At 57.1% G+C, this 12,864-nt stretch overlaps 1 protein-coding gene across 1 annotated transcript in view; it reads left to right on the top strand.

Moving 5' to 3' along the window:
* The first annotated feature begins 4,114 nt into the window (after positions 1–4,114).
* Positions 4,115–12,864, top strand: part of EBF4 (EBF family member 4) — a 62,628-nt gene continuing 53,878 nt past the window's right edge. Inside the window, exon 1 of the mRNA XM_031656619.1 lies at positions 4,115–4,467. Within this exon, the coding sequence (XP_031512479.1) occupies positions 4,331–4,467 (137 nt within the window). The 5' untranslated portion in view covers positions 4,115–4,330. The remainder of the gene's footprint in view (positions 4,468–12,864) is intronic.

Raw genomic sequence — 12,864 nt, 5'->3', positions numbered from 1 at the left:
AAACACCGTCCTGGCTGGTTTTCTGTTCCATGTGGTTAAGATAGAACAGAAACCCACGCACGTTGGGAGTCTGCCCCAGCTTATGACTGAGCCTTAACTCAGTGCCACTTTCCTGGGCCGACTGATTCCACCTTCTGCCGAAGGTTAATTCTGAGCACCTATCCCCCAATCTACCTTGGGGACAACCTTCCAGAATGAAAAGCACTCCAACCAAAGCACTTCAACCAACACAAAAAGAAATGCTGCAAAGTGAGGGCATTCCCACGGGAAGCGCCAGCCAGCATGAAGGCTGGAGCTGGGAGAGAGGGAGCTAGGTTTGGGGAACAGTGTGATCTCCCATGCTGGATAAGCAAGGAACTCACACAGCAAGGGAGTGGAGGTAAGGCTGGACGGCAAGAGAAATTGGATAGGGCATCAAAGGGCCTAGAATGTTCCCAAACTAAAGGCCTAAATGTCTATTCGAGAAGCCACAAAACACATTAAAGTTTCTAAGCAGGCGATGGCCCAATCCAAGCAACACTTTTTAAAACTGTGGCAGGAGGATGGGGGTGTTTGGGGGTGAGCAGCTGGGGACGGGAGCTAAGGGAGGAGGCTGTGGGCAGAACTGGGAATTCCATATCTGCTCCAAGCCAGGGTGGAGTCCAGTGGAGGAAAAGTATGTTTTGCTGTTAAAGATATTCTCTGTGGGAACTGGGGCAGGGAGTAAAAGGAAGGGAGACCCCTTAAGACCAAACAAACGGGTAGCTGCAGGACAGGGAGAGATAAGTATTAGAGATGATTCCCAAACTCCAAGCCTGGTGGGCAGCAGGAAGAGGTGCCCAGCACAGACACAGTGGAGTCAGGAAGAAGACCTGGCTGGTGGACAGTGAGCCTGTGGAGACCAAGAAGCCCCATCCCAGCCTAGGAACAGAGCCTGTTGGGATGGGGACCCTCCCTAGAGGCAGGTGCTCCTCTCCTCTCTGAGGGCCAAGCCCAGCCCTGTCCTCACCCACTGATGTTCAGGACTGACAGAAGCGAGAGTCCCATATGGGGAGACCACTTCCTCAAAGATGTTCTCTGAGACCATGGAGGAACGTGAGTTCTATGAGGGGAGAACAGGAGAAGAGCGCCAGGCACAGCAGCCTGAGGTGCTCAGAGGGCAGAGGAGAAAGACAGTGTGCGCTGGTCATCAAGGCAGTTTCCCCGGTGTGTGTGGGGTTGGGGGGTAGGGTAGCCCCACTGCTGGCAGGAGGTCCCAGGACCTGAAGCCCAAGAGAGACCACGGAGTCTCAGAGCAGAAGCAGAAAGGCAGGGCTGGAAGGGAGCCAGCCCACAAGGGCTCCAGGAGTGGCTTGCTGGGGGCCAGTCAGGCGTCCTTGGCAGAGCGTTCCTGTGAACAGTCTCAGACACAGGAGGGGCAGAAATTTACGAAGGAGGCGAGGAGGAGGGGACAGTTCTTTTAAGAATGGGGAGATCTGAGCAGAAAAAAGAACATATGGAGACACAAATAGGAGATCAGTGGGGTAACCTCAGGAAAGGCAGAAGACAGGACTGAGCAAAAAGGTTCCACATCCATCTCCACAGTGGAAGACGGGGAGAAGAGAATGGGTGAAAAGACAGAAACGAGGAGGAGCATCCGCCACTGATGGTGCCAGCAGGGTTCTGCCAAGATTCCCCGAGTCCTCTCCACTGGGTAAGAAGAAGGGTGTCTGCTGGAAATGAGCCAGAGGTGGGTCTGAATGTTGGGGAGAGGAGTGGAGCAAGTGTGGAACAGCTCTGGGCGGGGGGGCTTCTCATATGTAGTGTGTGTACAGATCTTGGTAAATTGCAGGTTCTGATTCAGCAGGTCCGGGCAGGGCCTAAGAGTCTGCATTCCTCACCAGCTCCCAGGTGATGTCAATGCTGCTGGTCCGGGGACCACACTGTGAGATGCAAGATTTAGAGAGGCAGATCAGGAGATGGAGAAAGAGACTGGCTTAAGAATTGTCGGCCAGGCGCGGTGGCTCATGCCTGTAATCCCAGGACTTTGGGAGGTGGAGGCGGGTGAATCACGAGGTCAGAAGATCGAGTCCACAGTGAAACCCCATCTCTACTAAGAATACAAAAAATTAGCCGGGCGTGGTGGCGGCGGCCTGTAGTCCCAGCTACTTGGGAGGCTAAGGCAGGAGAACGGGGTGAACCCGGGAGGCAGAGCTTGCAGTGAGCCGAGATCGAGCCACTGCAATTCAGCCTGGGCGACACAGCAAGACTCTGTCTCAAAAAAAAAAAAAAAAAAAGAGATCCATGTTTGATAATCCCACCTGGGGTAAAAGCTGAGACCTGAAGGAGTCCTGGTGGGAATGGCAGTCCCCTGCGGGTGATGGGGAGAGGCATAGAGAGGAGGGGTGGTAAAGAGACCAGAAAAGAAGGTGAGAGGGCCTCTGTGATGACAGGAGAACCAGCAGTGCCCCTGGGACGCCTCATCTGGGCCAATGTGGGACAGAACACTAACTCACACGTGGAGGCCCCCCAGTAGGAATCAGTTGGGGCAGGAAGGTGTTACTGCAGGGGTGTCTGAGCTTGCAGGCAGGGCAGGTGGCCCCTATGCTGTTCTGCAGGAAATTGCTGGACTCATTCTGGGCTTGCCCAAAGCCTGGCCAGGACAACGTGGGGAGAGGGGCAGAAATGTATCTGCCCCACGGTCAAGGACCAGATGACTTCTGTGCCAGGAACTAATTAAAAAAAAGGAATGGGATGTGAGAGGGGATGTGGCTGGGGAGAAACAGGAGGTGAGCTGGGCTCTGAGCCTACCTGTCCAACTTGCAATAAGAAATCAGGAGGTTCCTGAAAGGCACAGACAGAAACTGAAAATGCTTTAGGCTTAGATAACCCAGCATCAGGAATAGGAGTGGTTGGATGAAGGGAACTTGCCCAGCTTGTCTGGGGCCCCAGCCTAAGCACAGAGGCGTTTCAGTCCTTAGCTGGGGTTAAAGCGAGGTCAGGGTCGCCGGGGAAATGCGGGAGTACAGTCGCGCCGGAGAAAAACGTCAAGAGCAAAAGCTCGGAGGCGTCAAAATGAGCAGCAAGTCCAGGCACAAGGCGTCGGGCGCGGAGAGTACCGCGGGTGCTAGGGGGGGAGATGAGTCCGCGAAGACGCCGGGGCTTCGTCCGGCGGCGACGGGGAGGCCGCGGAGGTTCCCGAGCGCTGCAGGGCGCGCACCTCCAGCTCAGGCCGGGCTCCCTCGTCGCGCGGCCCCAGATCCTCCCTGAGCGGGTCTCCGAGGCCCCCGCCGACCTCTTCCGTTCCCTCCCGTGGCCTCCAACCAGGCCGCAGCCCCCAGCCCGGGCGACCGACTCGCCAGGGTCCGCCCCGCCGCCGCTGCCCGGGCCCGGCCGCTCCTCCCCCGATGATGTCACGTCCCCGGCCGCCCCTCGGCCGGCCGCGCCGCCCCGCCCCCGCCTCCCCCGGGCCCCCGTCCCCTGGGCCCGCCCGCTCCCGACATCCCTCCTCCCGCCCGCGCTCCCTCCCTTCGGTACCACTCCCCAGGGTGGCCAGCAGCTGTGGGATGGCCCAGACCTGGCCAGGCCAGGGAGCAGCCCGGGCGGCAGCTTCACCGGCTTGGGAGCCCAGCTCGCAGGAACTCCGGAGCCCAGGGGAGTCCAGCCGGGCTGCTGCTGCTGCTGCTCCAGGTGCTGCCGCCCGGGGCTACGGCAGGGCCGGGACGCCGGGGCACGCGGGGCGCCGGCGGCGGCGGCGTCTGCTGGCCCGGCGCGGCCCCAGCCTTTCCCCGGGACGCGCGGCTGCTGCTGCTCCTGCCGCCGCTGCCGCCACTGTCGCCGCCGCCGCCGAGCTCCGCGCCCGCAGCCTCCGCCTCCCGGATGGTAATCAGCGCCCCGCGCTGGCGCCGCGGGCGGGCGGGAGGTGGGGGCGGCGAGGGGGAAAGGGCGGGCAGCCCCGAGCCCCCGCCTTGCCCGAGGCAGTTCCCGGGGCGCTCGGGCCCCCCCCTCCGACGACCGCGGCCCCGGGCAGCCGCCAGAGCGCGCCTCTGGGGCGCCTCCGCGCGGACCGGGTGCGGGCTCCGCTCCCCGCCGTCCCCGCCCCGCTCGCAGTCCGCCCGCCAGCGCTCAGGCCGCGGGGGAATCCCTCCATCTCCCCGCCCCGCGCCCCAGGAGGGGAGGGGACAGCGCCGGCACCCGCGGACTTGCTTTCTCCGAGGGAGCGCCCAAGAGGCGAGCGCGCACTGAGCCGCCCGGACTCGGTGCTGCGCTGCTGGAGGCGCCTGGTGCCGTCGGGTCGGGCTGAGCTAGACTCCTGCAGCCTCGGCGGGACCGGATCCCGGGCGGCGGGGGCGCCCACTCACTGCGCGCTCTCATGTTCCCTGCGCAGGAGGCTCTGCCCCGCGGCGGGCTGAACCTGAAGGAGGAGCCGCTGCTGCCCGCCGGCCTGGGCTCAGTGCGCTCCTGGATGCAGGGCGCGGGCATCCTGGACGCCAGCACCGCGGCGCAGAGGTAAGCGCTGGGACCAGACCCGGTGCGCTCGGGTTGGACGGCTCCGCGCCGCCTCGGCTCAGCTTGTTGGAGCTGCTGGAGCCAGGGGCGGAAGGAGCCCTAACTCTGGACGGTCCCGGCGAGCTCCCCCGCCCACCCCGTCCGGAGCGCCTGTGCTGCCTCCTGAGGTTGTGGGGCGGGCCGGGGCGGGGCTTCTGCCTCCACTCCAGGCTGTCCCGGCAGATTTATGACGGCCGCTCGCGGGTGCGGCGATGAACGCCACCCCAGCTGGGCCGTCTATGGCTCTGAGAGAAAAGGCAGAGCCCCAAGCCATGACCCATAGCCACCGGCTGTCTAGGAACGTCCAGCCCCTCCTTCCTGGGCAGTCCCAGTGCCTCTCCTTGTCCAATTCCGCAGCTCTCTGTCAGGAAAGGCACGAAACCCAGCCCCCTTTTTCCTTTCCCACGCCCCTCAGAATTGGAGGATGGGGGTGTGCAGACCCAGAGAAGCGGCTGGGGGCTGGACAGTGGCGAAGAGATGAGGTGGGCAGTCGGTCTGGCTGGACTGATTGGCCTGAGAACCGGGCAGGGGCCCTGCCTCTCCCTCAGGTGTTTTTCTGGTAGGTCCTGTGGAAGGCAGAGTCCCTGGGAACCCAGCACCCGCGCCGGTCTCCTCTGACTCCTTTGCAAGGATCTGGGAACGTTAGTAGGGGATTGACTCCAGGATTTGAAGGCGAACTTTAAAAGTTTATTGACCTGCCCCCAAACCACCTGCACCTCCTGGCTTTTTGCACCTTCAGCGGTGACCATGGAGGGAGGCATTTAGGTATCCTATGGGGAGTCACTGTGGTTTAGGATTAGGGAGGTGCCAGCTCTGCTGACAGCTGGGACAGGGTTGGCACTGGGCTTCCCAGAAGTCTGAGCTGTTGCAGCAGCCCGAAGGGATTCCGAATGGGGGGCTTAGGGCAGACCGGGCCTGACACAGGAGCCCACATTCACACCCAAGAGGACGCGTCAATCTCGCCCTGTAACAGACACACCGCGCTTCATGCGCAAACTGAAGCCCGTCCTTTCCTGGCCCGTCAGGAGGGAACACTGTGGGGCTCTGGAGCTGATCTCTTCCGGAAGAGAAAGGGTCTTGTGGATGAATTAATTTCCAAAAGTTTTACAAGGGATATAGCTATATTCCAGAAAAATTGGAAAATAAAAAATGTAGTCCCTCCTCTCTAATACTACTACTGTCAACATTTTAGTGTATTTCCTTCCTATTTTTCTTTCCATTAACTTGTGTTTTCCTGTGCTATGCTTACAATTCCACCTCCTGCCTGATCTTCTGTTGGTTCTGGCTTTTTGTTCAATTTGAGACGGTCAGTTTCTTTAACATGGCCCCCTCTTTATCCCCACCACCTGCTGTGTGGCGAGAGCTCTTTGTAAGAGTGGATGAGGAGTGCTGACAGGGGCCTCTGGGAGTTAAGTTTCCATTTCTTTCCCTCTGTGCCTACCCAGAGGCAGGTCTGATGAAGGGGAAGCAAATGTGAAGGAGGCAGTGCCCTTGGAGTCTGTGTGGGGTTCAGAGCATGGGCCACAGCAGTGGTGTCTGCACATAGTGGGGCTGCGTGGGCTTGGGGTGTCCAGTAGGAGTCCCCACATTGTGAGGGCCACATTGCTGGGATGCAGAGGGCTTCTGCAATGTGAACAGGGGCTTTCTCGAGGCTCAGTCTGCTAATCCCCAAGTTTGGAGACTTCTCTGTCTCAGGACATAGACTGGGAGCCCCCACTCGCTTTGTTGTTCAGCTGACTGTCCTCCCAACCCCAGAGGGAGCCACTTCGTCCTTCCTTCCCACTCTTCCTCGTGTTGTCTGTTACCACTCCGGTTGTATCTTGTTCCTCAGTCAGTCCTCTGCGCAGGTCTTCTCATCCCAAATCAGCAACAGTGAAAATTCCTCCCCCTGCCCCTGCCCCCGCCTGCATCCGCTGCCTGGTTTCTCTCCCTCTTGTCTCTGAGAAACTTGCACGGAAGCGCTCTCCCAGAAGGCTCCCTGGGATCCGAGAGGTGGCTTTGACACCTTCCTCAGCCTCACCCCACAGTTGCCTGGTTGTCAAGGCTTAGGAATGTTCCTTTCCGTGTCCTAGTCCCAATCTCAGTGCCCTCCGCCACCGCTTTTAGCAATGAAACCCCTGGCCCTCCACCCACTTTCTCCCTGGCTTGAAGGTTAATTGCACCCTGGTTACCACCTCAGCCTCCTGGCCCAGTGCCTAGCCCCAGCCATTCACCACTCCCCTAAAACCATCCTCCCTGCACTGGGGACCAAAGCAGTATTTCCAAAGTACTTTTTTCTGCTCATGTCTCTCTCTGATTACAAATAAAGTGACCAGGCTGGGCATGGTGGCTCACACCTGTAATTCCAGCACTTTGGGAGGCCAAGGTGGGCGTTCACTTGAGGTCAGGAGTTCAAGACCAGGCTAGCCAACAGTAGAGAGCATCATCTCTACTAATAATGCAAAAATAAACCGGGCGTGGTGAAGCATGCCTGTAGTCCCAGCTACTTGGGAGGCTGGGGTGGGAGGATTGCTTGAGCCCGGGAAGCAGAGGCTTCAGTAAGCCAAGATCGCACCACTGCAGCCTGGGCGGCAGAGTGAAACTGTGCCTTAAAAATAAATAAGTAGGCCGGGCACGGTAGCTCAAGCCTGTAATCCCAGCACTTTGGGAGGCTGAGACGGGCGGATCATGAGGTCAGGAGATGGAGACCATCCTGGCTAACATGGTGAAACCCTGTCTCTACTAAAAAATAAAAAAAAAAATTAGCCAGGCTAGGTGGCGGGCGCCTGTAATCCCAGCTACTCAGGAGGCTGAGGGAGGAGAATGGTGTGAACCTGGGAGGCGGAACTTGCAGTGAGCCGAGATCGGCCACTGCACTCCAGCCTGTGTGACAGAGCGAGACTCTGTCTCAATAAATAAATAAATAAAATAAAATAAAGTGACCAACCCCCAAGCCCCACTGCTTCCTCATGGATATCTCCAACATTCAAGGCCTATCATGGTCTGACTCCGGTCTTCCTCCCCAGCCTCCTCTGCATGATACTTGGCAGGCAATGGATACTTGGAGAAATAGCTGCACCACTGGTTAAGTGCTGTGGTCTATTGAAACAGTCCCTCTGCCCTCAGCACCTGCACGTCCCCTGCATTAAGTCTCACCAGCCTCAGGACTCCCTCCCACACCCACCGAGCCCAGCACCTGCTCTTTCTATGCCCTCCCACCATGCCCAGGGCAGTGGTTTTAGTGCTGCCTACGAATGCTTACCACAGGCCAGCATCTGCTGTCCTCTGCCTGTCCCGGTCCTCCTTGCCCTGCCAGCTGGGGCCTTCCATTAAGGCAAGGGTAGCGGTCTGTTCATCCTTGTGTCCACAGCACCTGGGGCAGGCTCAAGCAGTCCATGCGGGGTGGGGGTGATGACAGTCTGCCAGAGGAAGCAGGAATGTTTCCCAGAGGGCTCCCAAGTCCCCTTATGTTGGGTTCCCCTCTTGACTTTAGAAGACTCCAGGTTCTACCTGACGCAGGAATCAGCTACTGGAGCAGCTTCTCCTGCCCAGTTCTACAGCTTGGCTTTTACAATAATGCCAAGATTTTACAGAAGGTGGGTGGGGAGGAAAAGGCCCAGAAGGCCTGCTAAGATGAGTGAGGGAGTCTGTGCCAACAGGAAGGAAAGGTCTGAGCAAAAGAGGGGTAGGGAGAGCAGAGGGGCTGCATACCCTTAAACTGGAGGCAATGGGGATGGAAAGGCTGGTGGAGAGGGCTGCCCTCTCCCTACCAAGGTCTTCCTACCAGGGAAGTCTGCACAAGGACCCCTGACCCTGCCATGAGCCAACAGGACTTTATCTCTAAGATCCATTTGCCCAGCCCCAGCCTATCTTCCCCTGACTCCCCTGAAGACCCAAGTCCTCCTGCTGGCACACTCAGCACAGAAGTAGCTCTCCTTTCCTTCTGATATGCTTCCCAGTCTGGGGAGACCTCTGGAGGGCCCAGGCCAGGCCTCCCCCTGGAGGAGACCCCTGGAGGACCCAGGCCAGCCCTCCCACTGGAGCTGGTCCCAGCACACTAGCAGGGCCCCAGAGAGGGAGGCCAGCTGGGGCTGCCTTTCCTGTAAGCGGCTGCAGGCTAGCATCCCTGCTAGGAAATGCTTTTGTTTGTTTTAATAATTCATAGCCGATCTTCAGCCTGGGACCTGGCAGGCAGGCCTGTGGGTGGGTGGTGAGAGGGTGGGCAGAGAGCAGTGGAGTGAGGAGTCTTTAGGTGGAATTGAGGGCCAAAGGAAGAGGGGGAGAGCAGGCCTGTGAGATCCTTCCCCCTCCCTCTCCACCTCCTTCAGGGACTTTGGTCACTGTACCAATTTCCTGGGGCAGGTGAGCTGGGGCAGTGGGAAGAGGGAATAGGGACCTCCCCCAGACCCAAACCTCACCTCCAGCAGGACCATCTGGACACAGGCTCTGGGCAGCTCTCTGCAGCCACCAGGTCCTCCCTGTGCGAGCATTGTTGAGGTGGGTGTGCCCCACTGAGCTGCTCCTTTTATCTTCCCCAGTCTGCAGCATGGCCAGGGGTTGGCATGTCAGGGGCTAGGCAGGGCCAGGCCAATATATCTTGTCTGGGGCATTAATGCCAGGCCCAGCTTGATCATCATCAGCAGTCCCGGGGTCCAGAGGATGCCTTCAGGGGAGAGTGGGGCCCAACGGGATGCTTGGAGGAAGGGGGGATGTAGAGGAAAGGGACCGATGGAGCCCTGTCAGGATGGGGCTAAGAAGAGCCGCACTTGGCAGAGAGAGACTTTGGGGAAATCTGTGGAAAGGGATGAGATGCAGGAGTCATACTCTTTGCTCCTTCCACTTCCTGGGATGAGGGGTGTCAACAAGGAGCCTCCCCCTATTACTGATGAAAGTAGGGCTTGTCCCCTGTAGCCCCAGCATCCCAGACTCAAACACAAGTTAGGCCCAGGTCAAGGCACAGCTCAAAACCTTGAGTTATCAAGGCAGCCAAGAGTTAGGATTTGGTGGGGAGAAGGGAAGGCAAGAGGCCTGGGGGTGCCTCTGAGAGGAGGCTAAGGCTCCAGCCTCGGTCATTTGTCCTCTGTGGGATTTGAGCTGGCTGTGGCTAAATTGCTCACATTTATAACAAGCATGTAGTCAAGGATGTGAAGAGCCATGAGTAGCCTTGGGAAGAGAGAACAGAGACTGTGAGGGGGGCTGTGTCTGCACCAGACAGTTATGCTGTGGCAGGGGTGAGCAGCTGCCATGAGAAGGGCCCTGGAGTGTCCTGCTCAGCCTTGCAAAGGAGCATCTCCCAGGACCTGCTGGGCAGCCCCAGCAATAGCAGTCAGACACCTCTGTAGCTTCCCACATCTCCCCACATGCATCCACGTACACTCTGGAGCACAGTCTACCTGAATGGTCTAGGCTGTGAAGGTCAGGTTGCCCTTGGTATTGGCTTGAACCTGGATTCTTAACAGTGCTCAGGAAGTCCATGCACACCCATGCTCACTACAAAGCATGTTGACTCTGACCAAAATGCATCTGTGCAACGTAAATCTTTTTTGGTGTCTCAAACAATCTCCTTTAATTTTCGGCCTATTTAAGAACGAAAGATGGGAAGGAAGTGAGTGGGGCACAGTGGAAATACAAAAGTGAGCATATTCTTTTCCCAAATCTGGGTTCTTTAATACAGGAGCAAATGTCCCACTGCCTCAGGACACTCTGGAGTTGAGAAGAAAGTGTTTTGAACATTGTGCTTGAAACAATCTTTTTAAGAAAGCGAGGAAATGTATAATTCATTTTGCAGTCTTGCAAAAGTGGTTAATGTGGCTGATTTTGTCACTCAGCTGCATTTCTCTGGAAAAGGCGCTTATGTGGCATGGTTTGTTCACTAATGATGCTAAGTGAATAAGCTGTTTCTGAATTATGGGCGTGAGCATTACATGTGCCAGGTGAGGCAGTTCTTTCTTGTATTTGTCATAAACTGATACCTGCCAAGCTGCACTCAGGCCCTTGGGGCTGTAGCTTTACTGGCATCCATTATACCTCAGGCCTCTGAATGGCTGGCAGTTGGTACCCACCCACATCCCCTCAGGACCCTTGGTCAAGGGTCTGCCTCCTCTGCTGTTATCTGCTTCCCTTTGCTTGAGGACTTGCTCAGGCTGCCAGAGCCTGCTCTGCCCACTTGCACAGCAGCCCAGAAGTACCTGAGAAGTAACAGCCCTAGAAGCCCTCCACCAGTGACTGACTAGAGTTGGTGGATAAATACCCCAGCTCCCTCACCCATCCCTCTGGTTGGATAATGCTGAGGCACACATTCCATGCTGTTTCCAGAGTTCCCCATGGGATGGAGCTCCAGGTGCCCACAGTGTGGAGTTGTTGAAAATGCACCCTCTATATGCTGCGTTCTCATCTTTGTCTCACCCCCAACCCCCAGTGTTTCCAAATCACTGCCCAGATACACTGTTGGTACCTCCACTCCCTTGCTGTGTGTTTCTTGCTTATCCAGTTTGGGGTCAATCAGGAGAAGGAAGCACCATCCACACCTGCCTCTGTCGCTCTCGAGCCCTATTCCCTGCAATGTGCTGTTCCTTGTGTCCTTCTCTGTCTCTTGTTCATAGGAAATATCCTTTACTCATCTTGCCTTGAGCTTCTCCAAGCCTGGCAGGGCCATGAATAGGGTGAACTGGAGACGTTCCCAGGCAAGGAGCAGCCTTATGTGCGCTGCAGGGCTCTTGCCCACTCTGCAGTCCTCCTCTGGTTGGAAGGGGGCTGGGGCTGTCATTAACACTGCCCTGTTGTCCACTGCACGGATCTTTTCCTGAAGCTGTAAACTAACCAGTGCTGCTCCACCGGTGGGTGTGAGCCTGGGAGGATGAGTGTGCCTCAGAGCCACTGAGCCGTGCTGGGAAAGGGCAGGATGCCGCTCTGGGCTGCCTCGGGGCAGTGGACTGAGCCCAAACCTACTATGGGGCAGGGCACAGGCATGCAAAGCAGGGAAGCCCCTTCATGCCCCCAGCTGGCAGGAGATGCTGGCCCAGAGACCCCAGGGGAACCTGCTGTCTTCCCCCTCCCCAGGTCCCTGTGCCCTCGCTCCTGTGTAATCCCCTCCTGCAGGGATGCTGAACCCTGTGAAGGAAGCTTGGCTTGGGGCTTATGCCAGGCTTCCCAGGTCTGGTCCTCAGCAGCCTATCAGAAGCTGGGGCGCATCCAGGACCCAGGAATGGCTGATATTTGGGTGGGACAGGAAGCTCAAGCCAGCATCTTTGATTTATGCTGCACTAGTCTGGAATTTGGCCTGAGCACTTGCAGGGTGTCTGTGTAGAAAGGGCATGTCCAGTGGTCTGGGAGATTCTGTTCTCAGCACCCACCACTCCTCTGGCAAGGCCTCCTTTGCTCTCTACAGCTTCCCTCCCCGCTGCCTGAGAGCCTTCCAGGCCTCTTCGCTGGGCTGGATGACAGGATAAAAAGCCACAGGGACCTGGGGTTGCTTCACAAACCCACCTCCTCTGACCTTCTCTCCCACTAGGTGGTCCTGGAACCCATCCCCAGTGGAGTTCAAGTTAAGCTGGTCCTGGGAGCAGGAGGGAGGAGCTCAGGGTTGAGGCCTCATTAGCATATTCATCAGCAGTAATCAGGGCCCCGCTGTGATCGAAAGCCCTCTTAGGGCTTCCCTGCCTCTTGCTGGCTGGGGAGCGGGTGAGGGGCGATCAAGGCCTCAACTTGAAAGGACTGCAGCCTGAGAGCGAGGGGGTGGAGGGAACAGGGAAGGATGGAGGGACAGTGAATTCCCTAGGGAAAGGAGCATCTGTAAAAACAATCTGTGGTCAGAAAGAAAGGTGCCGAGCAGAGCAGTGGCTTAAGCCTATAATCCCAGCACTTTGGGAGGCCAAGGCAGGAGGATCACTGGAGCCCAGGAGTTCAAGATCAGTCTGGACAACATAGTGAGACCCCATCTTTCCAAAATTAATTTGCTGGGCGTGGTGGCTTATGCCTGTAGTCCCAGCTAGTCAGAAGGCTGAGGTAGGAGGATCATGTGAGCCTAGGAGGTTGAGGCTGCAGTGAGCTATAATTGTGCTGTCGCACTCCAGCCTGGGTGACAGAGCAAGATCCTGTCTCAAAAAAAAAAAAAAAAAATGGTATTGGAGGTCCCCTCCCCTCATCTTGATCAGGGACAAGAAGACTTATGGCTTCTACCTCCTAAGTCAGCATTTCATGTGGACCACTGAGGGAGGCTCCGGGGCAAGCTTTCAAGAGGAGGAAACATTTTCATTTTACTATTTATTATAATTTGTATGTGTAAAGCAATAGCAAGTGCCTCATGCCCATGACATTCCAGATGTTAATGGCTTAGCGTGAAGTCAAGTAAAAGAATAAATTGATTTAAAGTTATATGAA

Source organism: Papio anubis, chromosome 16, assembly GCF_008728515.1.
Source record: "Papio anubis isolate 15944 chromosome 16, Panubis1.0, whole genome shotgun sequence".
NCBI lineage: Eukaryota > Metazoa > Chordata > Mammalia > Primates > Cercopithecidae > Papio > Papio anubis.
This window is presented reverse-complemented; position numbering and strand designations above follow the sequence as displayed.